The 25,277-nt window shown below is 41.1% G+C and overlaps 3 protein-coding genes across 3 annotated transcripts in view; 2 read left to right on the top strand and 1 right to left on the bottom strand.

Annotated features, from left to right (window-relative positions):
• Positions 1 to 4,348: 4,348 nt before the first annotated feature.
• LOC133019115 (lathosterol oxidase-like) lies at positions 4,349 to 8,341 on the top strand. The gene is made up of 5 exons (XM_061085478.1): positions 4,349 to 4,405; positions 5,146 to 5,363; positions 6,095 to 6,227; positions 6,342 to 6,442; positions 7,169 to 8,341. Exons 2-5 carry the CDS (start codon positions 5,154 to 5,156, stop codon positions 7,619 to 7,621), a joined length of 897 nt encoding a protein of 298 aa, XP_060941461.1. The 5' UTR covers positions 4,349 to 4,405; positions 5,146 to 5,153; the 3' UTR covers positions 7,622 to 8,341.
• A 465-nt stretch (positions 8,342 to 8,806) lies between these two features.
• On the bottom strand, positions 8,807 to 12,618 carry plekhb1 (pleckstrin homology domain containing B1). Its single transcript, XM_061086638.1, has 6 exons — positions 12,582 to 12,618; positions 11,578 to 11,730; positions 10,712 to 10,814; positions 10,586 to 10,625; positions 9,875 to 9,965; positions 8,807 to 8,940 (listed from the first exon to the last, which is right to left on the bottom strand). Exons 1-6 carry the CDS (start codon positions 12,616 to 12,618, stop codon positions 8,807 to 8,809), a joined length of 558 nt encoding a protein of 185 aa, XP_060942621.1.
• Positions 12,619 to 18,013: 5,395 nt separating this feature from the next.
• Positions 18,014 to 25,277, top strand: part of tecta (tectorin alpha) — a 36,382-nt gene continuing 29,118 nt past the window's right edge. Inside the window, exons 1-8 of the mRNA XM_061086322.1 lie at positions 18,014 to 18,074; positions 19,615 to 19,779; positions 21,612 to 21,760; positions 21,863 to 22,002; positions 22,231 to 22,412; positions 22,543 to 22,799; positions 22,886 to 23,012; positions 23,103 to 23,219. Coding sequence (XP_060942305.1) covers positions 21,622 to 21,760; positions 21,863 to 22,002; positions 22,231 to 22,412; positions 22,543 to 22,799; positions 22,886 to 23,012; positions 23,103 to 23,219 — 962 coding nt within the window. The 5' untranslated portion in view covers positions 18,014 to 18,074; positions 19,615 to 19,779; positions 21,612 to 21,621. The remainder of the gene's footprint in view (positions 18,075 to 19,614; positions 19,780 to 21,611; positions 21,761 to 21,862; positions 22,003 to 22,230; positions 22,413 to 22,542; positions 22,800 to 22,885; positions 23,013 to 23,102; positions 23,220 to 25,277) is intronic.

Genomic DNA, 25,277 nt, shown 5'->3' with positions numbered 1-25,277 from the left:
TATGAGGGGATTCTTTCAAACACTTTTTGTTATAACACTTGATTTTCTAGAATGACAAGTATTTGTTGTGTGTCATGGAAATGTCACGATTCTAGTTTTAACCACCAGGTCCTGTGGATGTCAATATTTGATGTTCGGGAGATATTTTAATTCCGGCTCCTCAGGGGACGACTTGTCAACATGTGTTTTAAAAGATTGTAGGTAAAGTTATTATTTGGTTTCAGAGATATTTGATGCTGCAAACATCGGGTGAAATGTCCTGATTGACTTGTGATTGGTCGAGCTTGTTTATCGGCGGCACCTCAGACACGGCTCAGACTCCGAATGATGTCTTCCAGTGTAAGAAGTCTGTCTTCGTGGAAGGAAGTAGCGAGGCATCGTCCATCTTTATAAACAGTCCATGTGTACGATAGGCTCAGGGAGCTTCACTCCTCCAGGTTTGGTGGAAATCGGTTTTGTAGTTTCTGTGTAATCCTGCAAAAAACTAAACCAGCCAACAAACAGGTGAGATCCTGACTTCTGAAGCCGAGGTACAGCTCAGTCTTTGTGAGTTGTTGGCTAACGCTGTTGGACACTGTGTTAACGCAGCTGAACGCAGCTTTGAAGTTGCAGAATCCCAAATTTTGTTTTTTTGTATCCTGAACCAGAAGATGAGCCTCCAGTTCGTGCTCTCGCCACATGAACGTCTCCACGTGGAGGGAAATCAAGTTTGCAACACAACACGATCTGCATTTCAGAATTAATTCTCATTTCATGAAAGTTTATGAGACTAGTTATTTATGAGCAGACGCAGCTCCAGCAGCGAACAGACTCACATGTGAGGAAGAGGAGGAGGAGGAGGAGGAGGTGAAGGGATTCTAACGGCGGCTCGACGAGGCGACGGAGCGTTTGACCACAGGGACGCTGCCCGAGTCCCTGGATCAACAGGAGATGATGCATCAGCTGGTTGATGAGTCTGTGAGAGGACTAGTGGACCCGTGTTAATCTCCCTGTTCTTTTCCTCTCTTTTTCTTCTCTTTCGCTCATCTATTCTCTTTCTCTACACCTTTCTTTTTCTCTATGTCTCTCTCTTTTATGTGTCTCTCTCCCATCTCTCCCTCTCTTCTCTCTCCTCTCTCTTCCCTTTCTCTATTTCTCTTTTTCTCAGTCTTTCTCTCTCTTCTTTTCGCTCATCTATTCTCTTTCTCTACAACTTTCTTTTTCTCTATGTCTCTCTCTTGCTCTTCTCTTTTCTTTCTCTCTGTCTCTCTCTTTTCCGTGTCTCTCTCCCATTTCTCCCTCTCTTCATTCTCTCTCTCTCTCTTTTCTATTTGTCTCTCTCTTCTCTCTCCTCTCTCTTTTCTTTCTCTCACTCTGTCTTCCCTCCCTCTATCTCTCTTTTTCTCAGTCTTTCTCTCTCTTCTCTCCCTCTGTTTCTCTTTGTCTCTCCCTTTCTCTTTCTCCCTTCTCTTTGTCTTCCTCTCTTTGTCTCTCTCTCTTCTATCCTCTCTATCTCCTCTCTTTCTCTCTCCCTCTCCTTTTCTCTGTCTCTCTGTCCTCTCTCTTTTCTTTCTCTCTCGTTTTTGTAAACAATGTGTCATTTTTTATTTTACATTTTTTATTTATCAACTTCTCTGCTACCAATTGGACTTCAGTTCGAGTTAATTCAAAGTTGTTAACATCTGTGAATATTCTATATTCTATAAAATATAGAAACAATTACCATTCCATTTCTGTTGCTCACGATAACACAACATTTTTAACACTGATAAAGTTATTTAGATGAAGCTTCTCACTCCCAGATAATCCAATATGCGACGTTTTAAAAAAGTTCAACAGCCTCGGTGTCTGCAGTTGCGACAACTTTCTCCAGTTTTTTGATTACATTTCCTGAAGTGCCACATCCAGTGTTGCTGCCTACTGAGGAGATGATGAGCAGCAGGTTATCTGGGGCTCAGCGTGAGGGTTGCCTCTCTGCAGATATCCTGATTGTGTGTCTGCGCTCAGAGGGAGATGCCTCCACTGTCTGCCAGACGCCTCTTTTCCCCAAACACCGACTTGCCTCTAAAGTGGAGACGGTTCCAGTCGAGCCGGCACAAACAAACTCGATCAGAATAACACTCGCTGGCACCGACAGGATCTTTAACAACTGCTGCTCGGTGTGTAAATAAAACTGTAATATCCACTTTATGTAACATATGGTTTCAGGAACTTTATTTCATCTTTACATAGGAATTCTAAAATATAGAGTTTCATTTGCTGCTTACAATAAAATTGTCTTGCTAAATGGCTTAATTTGCACAGGGAAAGTTTTCTCATATTTACATGCATGACCTGAACGACATTCATCAGGTGATTCTAATGTTGTTTCTTGTGTTTTTTGCTCCAACGTTTCTGGTTCTGAAGTAAATTTGCAGACTGACATTAGAAAATATCTTTAAACCACTAAAATAAACCTTTAAACTGTCTGGCTTTTCTATTTGGTTATTATTTGAAGAATGATTCATCACTTATTCTTCTCTAGTCAGTCTGTTTTTCTTTGCTTCACTTTGTTCATTCTTTACTTTTAAGTAGCAGACTCTTGCAATTTTCTTTCAGATCAATTTTCATTATGATGTTTATATTACCACCAGGGACGCCAAAACTATTTTAATGAATCTTCTTTGTGGCCTTATAATTGACACATACCAGCCCTTAATGAACTTTAAGCTCATTCACTTTTGAAAACTTTTGAAAACGTGCAGTTTCATTGTCGTCTTATGATTTATCCCCAGTTTTAAGAAGTGCCTTGAGCCACTGGACATTATTGGATGAGGGTCGTTCACATCCAAAAAAAACTAGGGTTGTAAAACACAGAGTTGTGAATAACAGTCAATTAATTCATGCAGCAACTTTCATAAGTTTGACTTGTACACAACTCTATGAGTCAATGCATGGAAAACACTTTGACCTCAGACTGTTGCTGTTGTTGATCTTGACTCTTGCAGAATAGAAAAACAAAAATAATTATAAGAGAATGAAGACTTTTTATAGAAACATGTTATTCAGCAGCATCTGAGCTATTTTTCATCGACCTGAAGGTTAACAATAGATCTGCAGCACGTCCTCATCTGTGACTCGGTTTGAAAAGGACGTGCACGTTGCGTCAAAACAACCAGACTTAGAAAAGATGTTTTAGAAATTAATACTGTAACATTATTATGAGGAGAGTGACTCTATATTTCAACCCCTGATAAGGTCTGGTACATGTTAAAAACGAGGGAAACTGTGATGAGTATGATGAGCTCTCCTCAGATTTATACTCCTTTAATATTCCCGCAGCATAATATTATATCACGTCTGTAATATTTAATGTATGTATGCTAAAAACTTCCTGTGAAAGGCTTTAGAACACCTCCATTTAACAGCTGTTTATTAAATGTTCACAATCCAACGTCTCTGTGATACTCATCGGCATCTGTTCAACGTATTACTTCCTGCAGAACAGTATAACCACAATAATTCACCAGACAGTGTAGTATACCACTTCTACTGATACTAATATTACCTTATACTAGAATTTACTTCAAACCTGGTACTCAGGCCCTGAAAAAGACATGTTTTTTATGAAATATACATGATTTTTCAGTTTTTGGCACCTACGGTCAGAGCACAATTAAAGGTGAGAAAGATAATTGTGTTGATTTAATATTCCTGTATGTTTCTGCAGTGTGTCTCAGATTGAGGTTGATCCCTCTCTTCTACCTCAGAGCAATGGTGACATCTTGTGGCCGGATGAGTGTTTCAGAATCATGACGAAGTAGTTTTTAATTTTCTGTGTGAAACCAAACAATAAAAGCAGAATGAATAAATGAATAAAGCAAAATTAAACATTAATCTATGATCACTGGCAGTGAAAATGAGCAGGATAAGAATCAGTGCAGATTAAGTAATATTTAATCATTGTGGGCGTGTGTAGTCATCTATGATATAATAAATTAGCTAGTGTCAATAACAACACTTTCCTCTCATGAAGACAGTACCTGATACAGTGAGTTAATATCGTATTGGCCTTGTATTCTACAAACTTAATAAATTAATAATATTTTTTAGATTAAATCCCTGCTGGATATTAAAAGCAACATGTTAAATTGTATTTCTTATAGTTCACATTCAGATCTGCGGGTTCAGAGTCCAGATGTGCAGCGTCAGTTCTGTTCCAGATGCGGCAGCAGCTCCACTCTCATGGTTTCTATAACACCATGAGCAGATCCTCCAATTGGCCAATGGGATTTTATAACAGACGTGCCGTGATGAGATCATTCGCGCTCATTGGCTGGCCCGGTTGTGATGTAACAGGGAGCTCGTCGCTGATTGGTTGCTCGGTCACCTTTAGTTTAGTGCACGTCCCTCTGCTGTTGTTCCGGATTCGAGCAGCAGACACAAGGTAAAGTCCTCTCACACTGTATTTGATATAAATATAGATATAACTTCATAGATATAACGTTATATTAAGCGTCCGGGCAGCTCAGATATTATGTTATGTAACCATATAACGCTGCGTTCGCTTTCTGCTTATTAAACATGTCTGTTTGTCTATTTTCGTGCAGTTTTCATATATGACGGTTATTGTTAAATAAGGGAAATTGGTTTATGCCCTAAAGGTTTGTGGTTAAGGTAAATACAGAGTTAATTAACATGCATATGATTGCTGTTTAAACATGTGATAAATTACTTATTATACAAACCTTAGAAGACGATATAAAACCACTAGACACAAAATCTCCCTGCAAAGCTTCTGTAACAGGTGTAAGAATAGTCAACACATTATTTATAACACAGTATAATGCAGCTGTTATTTTCTTTGATGATGCATAATCAAATATTTGTTAATTGTAGCGAAAAAATCTATTAAAATGGATTAAAAACTGTTTGTCAAAGCAGGAGATTAATGAATACATGTCACGCTTCAGTCGTGACCTCAGGAAGTAGTTTTTAAAAAAGATAAAAGTGAAGCTCTTTTCTTCCTCTGCAGCTTTCTGACTATACTCATAGATGCATTGTTTATTCTAGGAAATAAGTTAGAAATAAATACAATTAATGGACATCATGCAAACCAGTAGTTACTTGTTTATGAATGCCAAAAATGACGAGACGGTGCCTCTCCCTGTGTTTTATCCTCTTCAGATTCAGCCATGGATCTTGTGCTGAATGTGGCCGACCACTACGTCCTCACGCCGTACGTGTACCCGGCGTCGTGGTCTGAGGACGGCGCCCTGCGGCAGATCGTGAGCCTGCTGGTGCTGACCAACCTCGGGGCCGCCGTCCTGTACCTGGGCCTCGGAGCCATCAGCTACTTCTTCATCTTCGACCACACGCTGATGAAGCACCCGCAGTTCTTACAGGTACGAAGCCTCATGCAGCGAGAAACCTGAGCGTTGGCTCTGTTCAACTTGAACTTTGACCTTCTGAAAGAGCAGAGCTGCAGTTTACTATCCTGCACATATGGTCTCAGACACTAGGATTAATGGCAAGGTTTGTATTGTGTATGTTACAGTTGTGTTACTGTGTTCACCCCTGTGTTGTGTCATTAGTGCCTGGCACCACATTAATTACCTAAAGACCCCACATCCACTTAATGGCCTTAATGGTCACATTCAATAAATTATCCTCATTCTGGGTGATTCATCTTCCAAATGGAGTTAACACATCATTTCAGACTGAGCTCTGAGGTTCTGCTCACAGGAAGTGAACAGTCATGTCAGAGAGTTGATGTTAAATGTTGTTAGATAATTCTAAAAGCAGCTTGGAGGAAATCAGCTGATGCCTCAAGTGACCTCATTCTTTCTGGAAATGTGAATCTTAAAAAAGTAAAAGAATAAACATTAGTAGGGTTTATTTTTAGCCCCTGTCACAAAGTACTTCACAGAAACAAAGTGACACAAGAAAGTAGTTATACGCAATAAATATATGCAAGAAAAACTGTTGTTTACTTGTTTTGTGTAAAGATTCAACTATATTTTAAGCAAAGTCCAGAAAACTATCAGGATATAGCTCTGATTATCACATGGCATTTTAGAGTGTGGGCAACTTGGTTGTTTATTTAAACATGTATTTAAAATGTTTCCTTTTACAGAATCAGGTGCGGAGGGAGATCAAATATGCGATGACCTCTCTTCCCGTCATCAGTCTTCCCACCGTGGCCTTGTTTTTCGCTGAAGTCCGAGGATACAGCAAACTGTACGATAGCGTTCACGATTCTCCGCTGGGTACGTTCTGTGAGACTTCACCGGTTTCCAGTTGTTCTGTGGTCGTTGTGTTTCCAGTGTGTTTTGTCTCCGGGCTCTAGATTCTTGGTGCTGAGCTGGTCTGTGTGTTTTCAGGTTGGACCGGACTCTTCCTCAGTATGATCTCCTTCCTGTTGTTCACCGACGGCTGCATCTACTGGATTCATCGCTTCCTCCATCACAAGCTCATTTATAAGGTGGCTGTGGGTTTTATATTATAACTAATCAGCTGCAGCTTAATAAAGGGCTGTTTAATGAGTTTTAATTTTAACAGAAGTTTGATCACTGTAGTCAATTTCTGTTCTACGCTGCAGAATATGGAAAAATACATAAATAAGATAATATCAGCTAAGAATTAGAGCCTGACTGATTTATCTGTTGAACGATAAAAATCGATATGAGGATTTCCCAGACACATCGGCGTTAATTCTTGCTTATGTGAAAATATTTTACTGAATAAAACAATGAATAGATGTTTATTAATGTTAATATTTTCATTGCTTTATGTAAAAAATATAAATAATTTAAAATTAATATAAAAGTTCTATATGTTCGGTTGGTTATTTATGATAAAGTTTATGGTTAAACTGCAAAAATCAAACCTAATTGTAAAAGGGCCTGATAACATCTCAGGAATAATTTCCAATTTTTTGATATATTTCAATACATATTGGCCAATATAGCTTTAAACAAATTTTGTAATCCACAATATAAGTGTCGCCATCTGATCCCTTTTCTATTCGTGCAGAAGAACAATAATTAGCAATAATAATCGCAAAGTAATTCTCACAAATTGAACAAATGTCATTTTTCATTCCAGTAAAATAATGTTAATATGTTGAAAAGGGGGAGGGGTCTTCAGAATGCTCTTTTTAAATATGAAATCCTGGTTTAATAAGTTCTCTCCTGTCTAATCCCCACAGCTGTTTCACAAGCCTCACCACATCTGGAAGATCCCCTCTCCCTTCGCCAGCCACGCTTTCCACCCGGTGGACGGCTTCATGCAGGGTCTCCCCTACCACATCTACCCCTTCCTCTTCCCCCTGCACAAGGTGCTCTACCTGGCCCTCTACGTCTTCGTCAACATCTGGACCATCTCCATCCACGACGGCGACTACCGCGTCCCCGGCGCCCTGACGGAGGTCATCAACGGCTCGGCCCACCACACCGACCACCACCTCTTCTTCGACTACAACTACGGCCAGTACTTCACGCTGTGGGACCGGCTGGGCGGCTCCTACAGGCACCCGTCGGCGCTGATGGGGAAGGGTCCCCACGATCTGATCCGCAAGCTTCAAGCAGAGGGGAAGCTGGGCGGCGACAGAGTGAAGGTGAACGGACACAATCCCAGAGGAGTCACGCTTAAGGAGGAGTAACTGACCAGGGGAATTTAGAATGAGTGGCGGAAATTAATCACTATTTTTGTAAAAGACGACGAAACTCAGCTGAAAAACACATCGGGGGGATAATTGGAGTGAAGTTGCCAAATGTGAAATCTGGAATTTGGTGGGAAAAAGGTGCCTGTAAGATGGCCGAACCCCTGGAGTGACATCATCAGAGGGGAACTATGGGACGATGCATTTCACCGACCGTCATCAGTCATGTCAACGACTGAAATTTAAGGTTGTGAGCGTGTGACTTTTTTATACAAGAGTTCGACACTGAGAGTAGAAGGAAGCAGGGCCGGGTCTAGGCAGGGGCAAGAGGGGGCCTGGCCCCCTCAAATATATGTTGTGCCCCCTCAAACTAAATCCCAATTTATAATAATAATAATATAATAAAGCACAATGCCCCCTCAAGATTTGTGGCTGCCCCCTCATACATGCCTGTCTAGACCCGGCCCTGGAAGGAAGCAGAAGAAGAAGAAACAACAGGAGAGAAGTTTTATCACGAGTTAAAGTTCAGAGCTGCAGGAGCTGCTTCACATTCCGTGACGGACACTAACCAAGTTTGACTCATGATTAAAGATCGACTCTGACTTAAAGGTTGATTGAACAAGTTGCAATAAAGGAAAATTCTGGTATTTTTCAATAAGTCTCATCACTGTGGCTGAATTATGTACTGCAACAATTCCTGATTAAAATGTCTAAAAGCGATTTGTATCTGAGGCGCTTCCTGTTTTTTTGCTGGCAATGGTGGAGAAGACAACAACTCCCATGATCCCACGCTGCTTAATGGGATTTCATGGGATAAAAACACATCCTCGGAGGAAACACCAGACAAAACATAATGTATTAAGCGTATTAAGTTTATTTCATCTGGTCTTAAGCTTAACTTCGGCCAATTCTCTTGCATTAACTGTTAGGAAACAACGCAGAAACGCTATTCTGTCACATACAAAAATGTAAATGATGAAATATGCTACATATACAAGCAGAAAGACACAAGTACACACCATCCTCTTCAGAATAAGTGCCACATGCAAGTTTTGCACATAGGAAATAAAACATAACCATAGATTCTGCAGGTTTGATAACATGGTACAAAAGAAAAAGACGCAGCGGTCAGGTGAAGTCTGTGGAGCGAATCACTTCTGGTCCACGTCAGTATTTGGTATCATCTCAGCAGAGAAACAGGGGCATCCAAAGGAAAGATCTCATGGCTGCTCCTGCTGCCATTCCTGCCAGCATCCCCAGAGCCAGATTCTCCACCACTCCGTCAAACGGGTCCCTCTGGACGACCACCTGATGCGTGCCTGAGAGAAGAAGATAAAGCGAATGAATAAACTGTAAACACAGCTGAAAGACACATTATCATTGGATACAGATATAGGAAACCAGCCACATTTTAACAGTCGGTTACAACAGGATGTTTCTGAATGGTAAGTTACAGCGTCCTCATATTTGTTCAAGTTTTAGCAGAACAGTCGGCCAATGTAGGAGTAACGTCGCAAGTTACAGTACGGAGTTTCAATACGGAGTGTGAGCAAATCAGAAGAAATATAGCGTAACGGCTGGTCTCGAACAGTATCGTTTTTAGGAGGAATGTGCACGGACAGATTCTCCTCCTTGCATCCCTCCACGTTGCAGTGTTTCTTCAGTGTTGTTTGTTGTGTTTAGCCTGTGGTAGCTAACAAGCTGGAAGCGGGGGTAGTGGGTTCGGAGGCTGGACTGGTACCGACTGGGTGTGGCTGAGAGACGAGTGCGACCCCGTATGACATCATACGGGGGAGGAAGTACGAAACGATATGTTTCAATAAGATATTTCTTAGATGGGACTGATTGAAAAAGTCAAGAGTGACTATTTTCATACTTTGAGGCCACCTACTGGCCCCTTCAAGTCATTACGGATAGTAAAAACCCAGAAAATTAATTTTAAGAAAAATGGGCCCTTTAACAGGTAAAAACAACAAACAACAGCTTGTGGTGGTCATCATATTATAATATTTGATGCAGATTGTACAGTGGTGTCCTCATAAATGTTTAGAAATAGGGGACACTGAACAAATTAAAATACTAACACTTTTAAATAATTTTTACACTTGTTATTTCTTATAATGTTAATATAGTTCTTAAGTATAGAATTGCATAATCCTCCCCCAAAAAAACAGTTTATAGTGGAATCACTGCCAAACGAAGCACTGGACGACTTTAACTAGTGTCTTCACATGTGTCTTCACATCAACATACCTGGTCCGGCTCCAGGCGTGATGTAGACAGTGTGGTAGCCGTTGATCGGGATGGCCTGGTAGGAGTCTTCATAGGGGTCGTATGTGAAAACCTACAGCACGAGCAGAAAGCAATGTTCTTAAACTGACTGAGAAGGACCACTGTTCGTGTCTCAGCCTCTCAGAGAAGCCTCCCTCTCTTTAGTCTGACTGTCAGCGTTGATTCAATACATAAAGAGAAGGTCGACTTTCAGGATTAATCCCTTTCTATTTGAAGTTTACCCAACGTTGACTTCAAGTAGTCGAGTAGCCCTAACCACTGTTTATAAAGTTAACCACACGCCAGCTCCCAAAACCTGAATCACCAGTTCGCCCCCTGATGGCTGGCTGCGGTATAGGCCATAAGCCCCGCCTCCTTACAGATGGACTCCAAAAAGTAAATCAAAGGTGGTTTCTGTCATTTTAGTTGGTTCTCAACACACTGATGTTTGTTCAGGTGTTCATGTTTCTGATGGTTTTAATAAGTATTTGATGCTACACTGACATTTGAGATTGACACGTGATTGGTCGAGGCACATGTATCAGTGGGACCAAGATAACGTAGCTCCACCCCTCGATCGCTTCATCACAGACTCTGACTTCAAACCCTGTCAAGAGAGCAAGATGGCCGCAGCTTTTCAGTCGACCAATCTTTTCTTTGGTTGACTACAGCCGTTGATCGTGAGTCACTCACCGGGTTTCTCCTGGTCTCAAGCAGAGTCAGTTTCCATGCTCTGAAACAGAAACGACAAACGGATGAAGGTATATCAGCGGAGGTAAAGAGAGGCAGAGCCGACCTGAGGGAAGTGAAATCACCTACATTGACTCATCCTCGCTGTTCGCACACAGGTTGATCGTTGATCCGTCTCTGAGCTGAACCACGATGAGGTTGTCTCTGGGATTGCTCTCTGGAGGAGTCACACCTGCATACAGACAAGGTAAAGCAGTTATTTAGAGTTAACAAATTAACATATCACCATCACCTTTACAATATTTTGTTCTTGATCTAATCAATAAACTGTAATTGACCTCACTGCCTCACTTCTTGTTGTAGTGGAACTAGATTTTACGTTGACTTTTGGGTATATAACATTTCCTGTCCAATGGTTTAGTAGTGTTTGGTACAACAAGCACAACGGGTGAAATTGAGAACATGCAGGACCTTATATGTAGTTACCTCCACCAATGAGGTTATCTCTTCACCCCTGTCCATTTGTTTGTTAGTTTGTAAGTTGTTTTGTTTGTTTGTGAACAGGGTTATGCTAAAATCATGCAATGGATTTCCCTGAAAATTTGGTTGAAGAAGGCGATAGGGGTCAGAAAAGAACCCGTACAATTTTTGAAATGATCCAGAGAAATGATTGGCTCCAGGATTTTTTAATCACTTTCTGTAATATTGTTATTTTCACCATTTCCGAGGGAATCTTGATGAATATTACCAAACATATTTAGCGGACTGATATCTATGAGTGTGTGAAATTTGATTGAATTCAAGGGGCCTGTTGGGCCTTGGGTGGAGCTATGTGCTCTACCGAGTGCGACTCTAGTTCACATAAGGTAACGGTTTATTGTCATTTTCTTAAACTGTTGAATTGTAGGTTAAAGTCAGGGTTCAACTGTCCTCCTGGCGTTTTGTCCCATGAGGATGACTTCATGTAAAATGGCCTCATCGCTCCTGTGCTCTACCTCCACACTCCAGGCCAGACCGCACGTCCACACACCTCGTCTTCAGGCTGACGCGGTGCTCCAGCTCACGCCGGCTCTCGGCCTTGTAGAAGCAGAGGCTCCCGTCGATCCAGAGGTCGCACCAGTTTAACTTCCAGCGTTTTAGGACAGACGCTGTCGGGCAGAGACACAAGGTTATGTGATGCTGTCTTTGAGTTTTGGGCCTGGGAAGTAAAATAAGTAAATATCTGAAACGGACCGTCCACTGACCTCAGATTGAACGTGTTTGTGTGTTTGTTTGTGTGTGTGTGTGTGTGTGTGTGTGTGTGTAGTCTTTTTCCAGCACATACAAACTGTCACTGTTGCCTGACCTGGTTAAGCCACTTAAAGACATGACCAGGGGTAATTAATGGGATTATAAATGACAGAGTTTCGTAACAGTTACACTTTTCAGCTTTGAGAAAATGCTCCTGTGTTTTCTGTTCGAATGTCAATCAAGAATTTATGCAAAATGATCAACTTGATATAAGAATGTTTAGAGGTAAAATATAATGTAAAGCATGTCTGGAAAATTCTGATCCAAAGCAAATAGTTGCACAAAAAGTGAGGTTAACAATTAATGTGTGTCACTGTTTGTGAACCCCAACATTCCTGGTTCCTGTCTTGTGTGTAGCTTTTGTTGGACATCAGTCCTCATCTCTTATTCTCCTCTTCCTCATTTCCTCACTATTCTCTTCTATCCACATTGTGTTAAAACATAAATCACTGAAGAATGTGAGCAAATGTCTTTAGCAAATTCCCTGAGCCCAAGCTGTCACCTGCTGATTGTATATTTTGTCTAAAAATCTGCTAGAAAACAAAAATGAACTATAAATAAAGTAAATGGTTAATTTCTCATTTTGAGATTGTTGCTTTCAATAATTAACATAAACATAAATCTAAGTTTTTGTTCCTTATCAAACTCGTTTTCCCCTGATAGCTGATGAAAATATTAATAGATAAACAACAACCCTGGATTCACTCACTTTGTCTCCACAGCCAGCCTGACCTCATGAGCACCATTGTCATATGTTCTCCCAGTTTTCAATGATGATAATGTCAATGATAATCCAGAAGAGGCCAAATACGGAATTTAGATTTTATCGTGTGCGCTAAATTAAAATGCTCCAGTATCTGTTTTCGGCCGTCTGTGGCCTGGTTTCTATTCCCTGCGTCCCTCAGACAGCAGGGCAGTGGTAGATTAGTCTGGGTGACTCACAGGATCATTCTGGATTAGGACAGTGTTTGGCCACGCCTTCTCTTCCTGTCTCATCTTTGTCATTCTTTCCGGACTCTTCCTGACTCATCACACCATCTTTACTTAAACTCATTGTCATTATATGGTCATAAATCAAATTCATGTCAGCACAGTTCAATTCATTCATGTGCACTTCTCTCTGAATTTGCTTTGACTCGTTAATGTCATAATTATGAAATAACAACATGAGGATTAGCCTGAGTCTCAGGTCAGGTATGAGTCTTCCCTGACTTCCTGCATGTGAAACACTGATGACATAATTTCCTTTTGCAGCTCCCCCAGAAAAGACTGGTTTATCTTGTCTACCAGTCCCTTGATAATGTTAAGGTCTTAATCGAGAACCATGATTTTCTTACATTTGTAGTCATGCATCAAACCCAAAAATTTGAGTGTAAAAGTTTTGTAATCTACTTTTTATTTTATTTTAACCTTTCTATCGTCTACAAATCTGGATGCCTCATTGATCCAGTGGTTGAGATGCAGGGCTGATTATTGGAGCAATGGATGGATGGCTGGGGTGAGGAGGAAAAAATGTGAAGGAGAGGAGAGATGGGTGGGAAAACTGTTTCTATAATAATAACTGTTGAATGTTGGGGCTGAGAGACAGAGGTAAGGAGAGAAGTGCTCAGTGGATGATGCATGTTGGACCAAGTGGACGCTTTTCACATATTTACTGTGACATCCTGATAATAAAGAATTACAGTAATCCAGACTAGAGGTAACAAATGCATGGATGAGTTTCTCTGCAGCCTTCTGAGACAGGATGTCCCTAATTTTCAATTTTAATATGTGGGTCAAATGGCATATCCTGGTCCAACATGGCTCCAGGCTCCTCACAGTGGAGCTAGGGGCCAAACTAATGAAATCCAAGTTGATTATCTGGTCAGACAGTGTTTCTCTGGGGGTATAGAAGTAGATGTGTCGAGACAGAACTGTATTTCAAGTGTACATGAGGTTAAATTGTGTGTTTAATTTATATAGAGAAATTATTTTCTATTGTTTAATATTGTGTAAAAAGTCTTGAACTGATAATGCGATATCAGCCATGTTGGGTGTATTTCTGTTTTTTATACTATTCAATTGAAATTCAGATCACTCAAATCTCTTCAAACTGTTTGTGCTTTGATGTTTCAGTCCGGGTCACGTAATAAAAACCACAGTCCTTAGATCCTTCAATGTCACATTTACACCTCTGGATTTAATATCAAAGCCAATTGACTTTAATATAAAGGAGTAACATTTCTCAGAAGAATCAGATTCATCAACTATTAGTAGACGACGGATACACAGCAATCTTCTCAATGACAAAGTCCTTTAAACCGCGATAGACAACCCCCAGCGCCTCACGGCAAAAATACTTCAAAACAACTTTGCAACAATGTATCACCTGCGTTCATCCAACATGAAGACGATCAACTGCTCAATAGACGAAGTAGGTTTGGTTTTAATAAGGAGAAACTTTAGGTTAAACTGTTTAAAGTTTTAAACCTCTTCAAAACATAATTATAAGGGGCCGAGCACTGACAGGCACTGACAGACGTGATGCGCTATTGAAATTGTAAGAATTATTATTATTATTGTTATTATTCAGGCAAATGAATTGGCTTTTTGAGGGCATTAACATGCTCAAATTCTTACCAAAATTTGCAGAAAGTTAGAAAGTGGTGGAAATTTACGTATTCTGGAGGAATTTTCAATGGGCGTCGCAAAATGTCATAGTGCATATTCCACATTTTTACTTTGAGGTACTTTTACCAGGGCTTTCATCAGATCAACTTCAAACTGAGATGAGTGTCATCACAACAAGACGGAGATACAGACTTATTAAAAGATCGATTTTTCGTTACACGTGTGACCGTGGCGTCAAAGTTTGATTACACGCCATTAAAACACGATGTTCTGTATCGCAGACATACATGGACAATGAATCCTTTGATGCTGAGCCGCAAGCAAACAACTCCACTCCTGCAGTGACAGTGTCAGCGGTCAAAGATCAAAGGAATCTTTATGTCTTGCAAAGGTTCCGTCTCTCTCCCTCTCAGAATTGGGACGTTTTCTCAAACTGTGTAAACATTGTTATCTTTTATTTCTTTTACCTTACAGTAGTTTTACAGACTCTAAAATCAGACGTGTGTAAATGTCTAAAATTCATTCAGCTCTGTCTCTTTGAATATATCTGAAGTTAGGATGGGACTGTGTTTTACATGTTATGTGTATATTTGTGTCTTTCAGTCACCTGGACAAATGCATTCTGATGATGCTGCCCAATTTAAGGGGTGCAGTGTCACCAATATGCTGGAGGCCCTCCGCCTAACCCTCCTGGAATCAAAGAGGAAGACCAAGGAGCTTGGTGCTGAGATCGCTGCTCTAAAGGAGGAGGCAACTGAAAATGCCAAACTGAGGAGCCAGGCAGCAGAGCAGGTAACAGAAATGGCTGCAATGAAAGAGCAGCTGGCTGCTGCGGAGGCTGCATTGAACGAGCAGGCGACAGAAAACACTGCTCTGGCTGAAGTGAACAATAATCTGAAGAGGCAGCTGAGTGCTGAAAACTCAGCTCTGGCAATAGAAAACATAGATCTGAACGAGCAGGCGGCACAATACGCTGATCTAAAGAACCTGAATGCTAGGAACATAGTTATCCAGGAGCATGTGGCAGAGAAAGCTGCTCTGAAAGAGCTGGTTTTAGAAAAGGCTGCCCTCGCTGTAGTGAACAATAATCTGAAGAGGCAGCTAACTGTTGAAAACTCAGCTCTGGCAAAAGAAAACACAGCTCTGAAGCAGCAGGCGACACAAAACGCTGCTCTGGCTGCACAAAACTCTTCTCTGTCTGTGGAAAATGCTGCTCTGGCTGCAAAAAACGCTGCCCTGGCTGCTGTGAGGAGTAATCTGAAGAGCCGGCTGATTGCTGAAAACTCAGTTCTGGTAAAAGAAAACACAACGCTGAAGAAGCAGACTGCACAAAACAATGCTCTGTCTGTGGAAAACGCTGCTCTGTCTGAAGTGAACAATAATCTGAAGAGGCGGCTGTCTGCTGAAAAGTTAGCTCTGGCAAAAGAAAACACCGCACTGAAGAAGATGGCTGCTGAGAACGCATTTATAAAGGAGCGTGAGGCCGAGAAAGCTGCTTTGAAAAGGCAGGCCGCAGAAAGCGCTGTTCTAGCTGCAGTGAACGCTGCTCTGAGGAGGCAGCTGGCTGCGGAGAACGCTACGCTGAAGAAGCAGATGGACTCCACTGCCTCACATCTGTATCACGCCAGAGGTGACTGTGTCACCAAGGAGCTTGAAGATTTGAAGACCGACGGGAAAGTGTACGTGAACATCTCCACGACCGCTAGTCAGTATCTCCAGCACTTGGAGAACCAGAGAGTGGTGAATGACTGGAAGCTGAAATCTGGAGCTCGGCAGGAGAACTACGAGGAGAAGCTGAGCGTCCTGGAAGAGGAGGCCAGCTTCCAGCAGAGAGAGGATCTGTTAAACCAGACCAGGGAGACAGAGGAGAGGTTGACTCCTGAAAAGGAGGAAGTGAAACCCCTGATACTGAAGAGCCTTGAGCTTCAGGTACGTTACATCAGATCATTTTAGATTTGAATTAGATGGATTGTAAGTTTCTGTCATGTTTAGACTTTGAGGAAGAAAATGTTGCTTTTTGTCTTTTCAGGATCTCACCTTTGAGACCGACAAGGTGAAGGTCAAAAATGAGAAAAAGGCGAAGAAAGAGAAGAAGAAGCAGGAAAAGAAAGAGCAACTGGAGAGAAAGAAGAAGTGGGAGACGAAGAGCAAAGAACTGAAGAATAGGGAGAAGACAGAGTGGAAGAAGCTGGAAAAGAAAGAGCAACTGAAGAGAGCGAAGGAGGAGAAGGAGGACGGGGAAGGGAGAGTGAAGAGGAACATATTCCCCTTTTTTCTCTTCAAACGCCGGAGCCAGTCCTAATCTCGTCTCTCATCCTTCCTCTCCCTCAACCATCCCTTCATCCTGAGTTCATTGCAAATTTAAATGTTGGAAATTAATAATTGTTTTATGTTAACTACTTTTTTTTCATAATTGTTGGAAGCAGTCATTGAAATGCAATGAATCGCCCATCCCTTTTAACAGCTGTGGCCAAAGCCAGGGACGACTCAACTGATCAAGTGAAACAGCCATTTACAGAGATCCATTCCACTAATAAAGCATTTTTAAAATGAATCTTACCACAAACACTTACCTAGACTGTGAGCTTGCTTTTCAATGTGCAGCAACAAAGAGCAACATGGAAAAAAACACTACAATACGATGCAAAAACTGCATTTCACTAAACACAAAGAGTATATTGATCTTAAATAAAACACATCAGATATCTGGAAATATATCAATTAACCCCATCTCCTCATACTTTATTTGCCATCACAGAAAATAAGTTTCAATGTCTCATATCACACACCGTCAGATTGACCTTGTGACCCTCTGGAGGATTGAGAAACATATTATTTATGGAGTCAAGAGGTGTTTATGACTGCCATCTGGTGGCAGCATAAGGTAGGCCTACTTTGATCTTTTAAAACTTTTGCATTACATTCATAATAGAGGAGGGGAAAACCTTGGACTTACAAAAGTACTAACGTAAAAGTAAAACAGATACAATAATTAAATAAATAATAGAAGATTGAATGATAAAATAATAAGTTACATGTACAGAATGAAATAATAATAATAATATTAAATATGGTAGTAGAAATAGCAGTGAAGACTGAATGAGTCGTTGGAACTTTGTCTCTTTACTGTACTTCTACCAGAAAATATTTAAATTGATTTATTTTAGCTTCTTCTTTTTCATGATACTACTTATTCAACAGTTAATTAACTTCATCGACTTGCTTTGTGCTTAGACAAGTGCTATGTAAATCAAGTTTTCATTATCATTATTAACTTTATTGACTTGTTTGATGTCATGTTCTATTGCCTGTATTCAGAAATATCTCCAACATCTTTAGGACAATTTTTTATTATCATTCAGAAAATAACAAAATGAATGCTAAATGTATATTTGGCACTGGAGCCCTCAGTTATATCCTGCGTCTGTTTTATTTTATTTTATTTTTATTAAAAGTACAGTAAGAAGAAATGGGGGGTGGGGGGAGAGTCGTTTAAAATACGCCATTTCCGGAAGAGGAGGCGTGTCTTAACTTGGCAACTAACAGAAGAACAACAAACCCCGAACAGATCGCGGAGGCGGCTCCTGTGAAGGTGAGTGTCTGTAAACATGTCGTCAGTGACTCATCGCAACATGTGGTCAGTTGTGATCGTGTCGGTGGAAACAGTCGGTTCCTGACATCGTCACAAACCGTCGTTTCCTCTTTGATCTGCAGCGACGAACCGACAAGTCGCTACAATGTTGCTCTTTTCACACGTTTGACACTTCGGCCTCTTTGATGTGAATAAATGCCCGTTCTCGTTTCTCTTTGTTGTTTATTGTGTTGTTTTTTTCCCCTCACGTGCGACCTCACGCATCCAGGCCTCGGACACAAACAAACACCCCCCCCCCCTTCCCGAACCTGCTGTCAGCAGTGATCCCACGAACCTCCTTGAAAGATCTCTGAATTTAAAGTGTCCTCGCTGTACATCGCATTGTAACGAAGAGCCACTGTGATCGTTTTTATCCCCTACGAGTCCTGGGGGGTCACAATTAAAATCGGCACCAATGTAACAGTAAATAAAATGTATTGTTTCCCAGAAATCCGCAGCTCTTTGGACGCGTTTTATTTTCTTTTCTCGCCACTAGACCATAGGGGGCAGTAGCGAGCAGCTGTTATGACAATGTGAGGAATTGAGGAAAGGTTTTAAGATTCGACTTTTGAATTGTAAAAAACATATATTAAAATGTGTTATTTTGCTTTTATTCTAGTATCTGATGTGTCCTTATTTTTGAAGCCCTTGTTACAGTTGCTTTGAAGGTGCTGTAGAAATAGAGTTGTTGTTTTATAGTTACTTTCTTGTAAAGGTCAACTGTTATCAGTGGTTACACGGTAACATTATGGTTGATGGTTTTCATTGCTCTCGTCTGACATGTTCACTTATTTTTACTGCTTTTAAGTGTTCAAGTTTCTATTTACTTTTCTTGCTCTGTTGTCCAAGCACTTTGTAAACTCTGTTTTTAAAAAGTGCTAAATAAATAAAGTTGACTAATATTGGTTTGTCAATAACAGCTTTTACAAATAGAAAGTCAGACTGATCCTCGGCCGTCAGTGGTTTTCTTGTCCTTGTGAGGAACCCGGAAGTAAAAAGAAATAGATGTATGGGACGAATTGGACTTTTTTGAAATGTAAAAATTGTATTCTAGTTTTCGATCTTTCACTTTGTTACAGCTCCTATGGAAGGTGCTATAGGAATATAGTTATTATAGAGTTCACAGGTTATCAGAGGTCACGGTGGTGAAGGTAACACTATATGTGCTGACTGGATGGTTTCGTCACTTTAGTCTGACATATGTTAATCAGAGCGTGTTAGAAGATGAAGTCGGACTGATCCTTAGAGATCCACCACTGTCAGTGTTCGTCCTTTTTCTCGTCCTTGTCAGGAACCCGGCTGTCGCTCGACTTTTCCTTTGTCCGCCTCATGATGCAGATTTCACTGCTTTTGTCGTGGATTCGAGATCTTTCTCTCTGGGCATTTGAAGATATTCTAAATCCACACAAACAGAAATGAGTTTTCACTGCTTCCCAACCCTCAGTTTTGATGCTCCTCTGCTTGTTTCATCAAAGTTCTCATCAGTGTGTTCCCTCATCAGGGGTGGAGGCCTGTGATGTGACGTGCTGCTGAAAACGGGCTCTGCTTTGGTCTCCGCTACATCAGAGGTAAGAGACTGAAGATCTGTGTAACGAGAAACTGTCCCTGACAGAAACATCAGACTCCGGACGCCACGCTCGGACGTTTGGCAAACGCAGCACCTCAGGTGGGCTGAGCTTAAGATGATCCGATCACATTTGTCTGAAACTGATAGGGCTGATCAGGGGTCGAGAGTCCGGGTCACGTGGGTGTCGTGTGAGAACAGACAACCAGTGTCAATAGAAACCAATCAGCCACGACATTAGAAAAAAGGCCTGACCGATAAGGACGCTTGGGGGCTGATGAGATACCGATATTACGGAATAAAATCATACAGATTGGCCAATATATAATTGGCAGTGATTCCCAAGATGCCGTTATAAAATCCTAATGAGAAAGAAATGTAAACGTGTAAGTGTATATGTATTTGATCCTTTAAATTGTTTGTAGCAAAGAAGGCAGCATATTCGGAAATTGGAAAAGCTAAATTTAAGTTTAATTCAAAGATTGATTGATTATACAAAGTTAAATAAGTTAATGTTGCAATCATTTTTCGTATTTTTCGTAGTTTTTGTTGCTGTTTTAATTTTTTTCTTTTTATTATTGTTTTTTTGCAATAATACAAACACACAAACAGACACAGCCCATCTTGGGTAATAATAGTAACCACAGTCATAGTCAAATGAAATACAAAGCAGTTATTCTTTAAGTTTAAAGGTTTATATACATAGAAACATAGAAATATAAAAGGATAATACACAGCAAGGTGCTTCACATCGAAACATAACATAACACACTAGTCCTCGACCTTAACACATCTGAGTGTGGGTCCCATATCTTGTCACTCCCTCCTCTATCTTCATTATATAATCTCAGTCTCTCCAGGTGTAACGTGTTTGATTCTCTCTCTTGTAAACCATGAATCATACGTGGGTACAGAGTCCATTTTCGACAAGCAGGCTTTTTTATTCATACTTATTGGTAAGAGAATGGGATCAGGTTCCCAACGCCTCCCAAAAGCCTCAGAGCCACAAACTGAACACAACATTCATGTAATGTTGTGTAGTGTTGTGTTCAGTTTGTGGCCTGATTGTTTCAGCTCTGGAGAATCTGTCTTTCAGGAGGAACAGGCGGTGCAGCTTCACTGAGGAGTGCATCAGGCAGATAAGCACCTGCTCTTGTCAGTGCAGAGTCACTTCTCACGTTTCTGCTTCTGTGTCTCGTGGGTTATTTTCTATGATGGTTTATTTTTAGACACTTTAATCCCCCCCACACACACACACACACAGAAAAACATGAAAACTTGCAGCAAACAGGAGAAAAAAGGCCTCAGTGAAACGTTTTGAAGTGACTGACACTGACCTGATTGTGTTTTATATTGTGCTTATAAAACTTTTTCCAATACTGAGATATTGGCAGATAGTAGTTTAAAGTATTCTGTTCATATAAACAGTAAAACCAGAGAAACTGATCATGTTATACATAATGTATATTAAAAAACAGTTGGTGTCATCAAACCCTTATGGCAAAGAAATGTGACTGAGTGTTGATATTTTACAGTTTTACAATAAATAACTACTTTACTGATCTGATTGTGGTTAATATTGTGTTGATAAAACTTTTTCTGATACTGGCAGATATTTTTATACACCTGCGGAAATTACTCTCAAATCTGCATCTTTACATGCAAGCAGTCTATTCCAGTGTCTGTCCTCCCCCTAACCCCTAGCCCAGTAGTGTAAAGTACTCTGTACATATAAACAGTAAAACCAGAGAAACTGATCATGTTATATATACTGTATACTAAAAAACAAAAGTGTCATCAAACCCTTATGGCAAAGAGATGTGAGTGAGGGTTGATATTTTAAAGTTTTAACCATGAACTTCACAATAAATAACTATTAATGAAAGAAAATAAAACACCTTGTGATTTTCTCTTTTGTATAAACTCTCAGTCAGGGCTGGAACCATGGAGTCATCCTCTGATGAAGAGGAGGTGCGCACCTTCGTCCAGGGCGTCAGCGAGAAGTACAACCCAGACAACTTCCCCTTTGGCCAGGGCCTGGGAGTGGTGGTTCTGTCCACCCCTCCAGGATCTCCGGTCAAGGGTGAGAAGACGATGCCCCCCCACTGTGTTAATGAGATCTGAAACCACTCGTCAGACACACCACATCACCATCGTTCTGTGTTGTTCTGTTTCCTGTCTGCAGATCGCGTCTTCCTGCCCAGTATTCTGGTTCTGAACTCCTATGGAATCCGTAAAGCCGGCGACAAGTCGGACATCGCGGCGTTCTGCGCTCACGTGGTCGAGCTGGACCTGTCCCACAATCAGCTCAATGACTGGGGAGAGGTAAAGGAGAAGATGTTGATGGGTGGAGTTTGACTTAGAAAAGGATTTCTCTTATTAACGTTCTTATTTGTTTGTGCTGCATGAAACTTTTACTCTCAGCCAAGAGGTTATGTTTTCATTTGTTTGTCAGCAGGATTACGCAAAAACAAGTGAACGGATTAAATTAAAATCTACATTTTTGTACATATTTAATATTCGTTTGTGTTTTTCATTAACGTCGGTTGCCAGATCTGCACCATTGTCTCCAACACCCCCCACCTGGACTTCCTCAACCTGAGCATGAACCCTCTGTGCGGCGCCGAGCTGGAGCCCAGCATGGCCGAGATCTTCTTCAGGGTCCGACATCTTGTCCTGATCAACACAAACGTCAGCTGGGACACCGTGCACACACTCACACGACACACACCAGAGTAAGTGAAACATTGGAAATCGCTGTAACTGTGGTTTTGATGGAATCACTCTCAGTTTTCTGATATGAAAACGTACAGGAAATTGGAGATTGTACAATTTGTAACTATGTCCCTGCGCCTCGTCTTGCAGGCTGGAGGAGCTTTTCCTGTGCCTGAACGGCTACAACACCGTCTCCGAGTCCCAGACGTCCTGTCCGTCGCTACGTCTGCTGCAGATCACAGACAACCAGCTGCAGACTTGGGCGGAAGTGAGGAAGTTCGGTCCGATGTACCCGTGTCTGACGAAGCTGGTGCTGGCCAACAACAGCGTGGAATCTGTGGGCGACTCTCAGGAAACCCTGCAGCGCCTGTTCCCCAACCTGCGCAGCATCAACCTCAACTACTCAGGTGTGACAGGGCGAACAGAGGAGATGTGCAGTTGTCAGTGCTGGTTGCAAACGGATGTGACAGCTCTGTGGTGTTGTGTGATGCAGGGCTGAGTGAGTGGGAGGACATCGAGAGGCTGAAGTTCTTCCCTAAGCTGGAGGAAGTCAAAGTGATGGGGATTCCTCTACTGCAGCCGTACACAATGCAGGAGAGACGCAGCCTTGTCCTAGCACAGTGAGTGGAAAGGATACCTTACTGCACATTAATGTCTTATCATCTGACTTTGGAATTAAATGAAATTCTGACCGCTGCTCCCGCCTGCAGGCTGCCGTCTGTAGTGGTGTTGAACGGGGGTTCGGTGTCTAGCGGAGAGAGGGAGGACGCTGAGAGGTTCTTCATCAGGTTCTACCAGGACTGTCCCAAACAGGAGCTTCGCGAGAGGTACTCAGACACACAGTTAACATTCTTTGTACACATTTTTGTTTGTCAGTATCTCAAGCATTTGAATATATATTTAATGTACTGCCAACGCACTTTTAACAGTCCCCTTAAATGTACAATAACTTCGACCACTAGGGGTGTCTCAATCGAAACAGTAGGCGCTGAAGATGGACTTGGTCTGACTGGGGCGGAGTAAAAACAACACAGACGTCAGGTCCAAAACGTTTTTAACTTCTCGTAGAGACGAGAACAGAGGTCGATCTCGCAGCTGTTGCTAACTGTCACAGCAGCGTGATTTTCCTTCATCGTATGTCGTGTGAAGTTATAGCAGAGACGAGCGAAGACGCAGGTAAAGTAGAAAGTATGCAATTAAAAGGGAACAATTAAACATAACCTGGATTCGCCTCTTGGTCCGTATAGATAGATAGATAGATAGATAGATAGATAGATAGATAGATAGATAGATAGATAGATAGATAGATAGATAGATAGATAGATAGATAGATAGATAGATAGATAGATAGATAGATAGATAGATAGATAGATAGATAGATAGATAGATAGATAGAGTACTTTATTCATCCCCGAAGGGAAATTAAGTTGTCATAGCAGCCGGTATATTTGAATACAATAAAATACAATACAATAGAATAGAATAAAATTAAAAATATTGAGGTAGAAAGAATAAAAGACAGAAGCACAAGATAAAATACAATAAAATAGGTAGATAAGGTGCATTGGCAAGATGATGGTAAAAGTACTGATGATATGATGGTAATGTTATTGTTAGACAGTATATGAGAATAGTACAGTGTATATAGTATATAATATAACATAATATATATTCATATATGATAGTAATTATACCAATATAAAAGCAGTATATGGTAATAATGGCAGCAACAGTATATATAATAATAATAGTAATGGTGATATAATAATAGTAATTATAACATGTACACATGTATAAATATGTGTATATAGACTTATGTAAACAAGAATATACAGAGAGTATGATATGATATATAGTAGAAGTATGAATATAGTATCAATAACAATATTCCATAAAAATCACATGTCAGTCAAAACATGACTCAAATGTCTCTGTCCTCACCTGTGAAGTCGTCACCATGGCAACGACCTCAAATACATTTACAATATGTGATATACATTTAGAAGTGCCCGCCCTCCTCTGGGCCGACATATGTGAAATAATTGCCAACGCTCTTCGCCGGCTGCATTCCACTTAACCCGGGCAGAATGTCGGGGGGGGATTTGTGAAGGAAGGTGTAGTCACCGGCTGAGGAACACTAACCTTTGGGAGACAATGCCGCTACTCTCTGCCTCCTCAATGAGGCCTTTGTGCCGGGGATTCTCTGATTGGAAAACTGATACATGAGGTAGCAAGTCGATTTTTTTATACACATATATATATATATATATAGACAGGTACTGTGTCAACCTTAAACCTTGAGATGAGAGATTGATTGATTATCACGTGCAGCAGATCTCACTGCTTGAAAATGATGAATTATGATGGAAAAGAGGAAAAGGAAAAGCTGGTTTTGCATCATGAAGGTCCAAATGGCCACGGACGTTGTATTTCTCCACCTTCACCTCCGTGTCTGAAATTCTTTCCCTCCTGTCGATAAATGTACCGTTAGTGGTTCTTGGTCCGGAGCCAGATTCTCAGGGAAGGTTCCCGAGGTCAGGGATCGCTGTGACTGTGTGTGGGTGTTGTGGGAGGGGGGTGTTGTGGGGGTGTCGGACACGCTCGGCAAGCAGTGAACACACCGCTATCCGCTTTCCTCTCGTGGCCTCGCTAACCTCAGAGATCAGAGCTATACTGGGAAGGTCGCAGCCTCTCAGGTGAACACATCTGACGCTGGATTTGAGAAACTGTAACACGGCTCACATATAAAACCTTTATCAGACTTGTAGAGACAGATTTACCTCAAAATATGAACGGTGGATAAAGTGGAAAAGGGTTCGAGGCTGTCAAGGAAACAGAAAACGTGTCTTCTGGACAGGAAGGATTAGTTCCAAGGAAAGGGTGAA

The sequence above is a fragment of the Limanda limanda genome, chromosome 14, assembly GCF_963576545.1.
Source record: "Limanda limanda chromosome 14, fLimLim1.1, whole genome shotgun sequence".
NCBI lineage: Eukaryota > Metazoa > Chordata > Actinopteri > Pleuronectiformes > Pleuronectidae > Limanda > Limanda limanda.
Note: the sequence above shows the minus strand (reverse complement) of the source record. Positions and strands in the feature narration are given on the sequence as shown.

What these genes read in the sequence shown, in the direction of transcription:
- LOC133019115 (XM_061085478.1), top strand. Translation starts at nt 5,154, where the DNA reads ATGGATCTTGTGCTGAATGTGGCCGACCACTACGTCCTCACGCCGTAC. An exon ending in CGTTCACGATTCTCCGCTGG is followed by an intron (nt 6,228 to 6,341) that starts GTACGTTCTGTG and finishes GTGTGTTTTCAG; the next exon opens with GTTGGACCGGACTCTTCCTC. An exon ending in ATCACAAGCTCATTTATAAG is followed by an intron (nt 6,443 to 7,168) that starts GTGGCTGTGGGT and finishes TAATCCCCACAG; the next exon opens with CTGTTTCACAAGCCTCACCA.
- plekhb1 (XM_061086638.1), bottom strand. Translation starts at nt 12,618, where the DNA reads ATGGTGCTCATGAGGTCAGGCTGGCTGTGGAGACAAA. An exon ending in TTGAGACCAGGAGAAACCCG is followed by an intron (nt 9,966 to 10,585) that starts GTGAGTGACTCA and finishes CTCGTGCTGTAG; the next exon opens with GTTTTCACATACGACCCCTA. An exon ending in CACGCCTGGAGCCGGACCAG is followed by an intron (nt 8,941 to 9,874) that starts GTATGTTGATGT and finishes TTCTTCTCTCAG; the next exon opens with GCACGCATCAGGTGGTCGTC.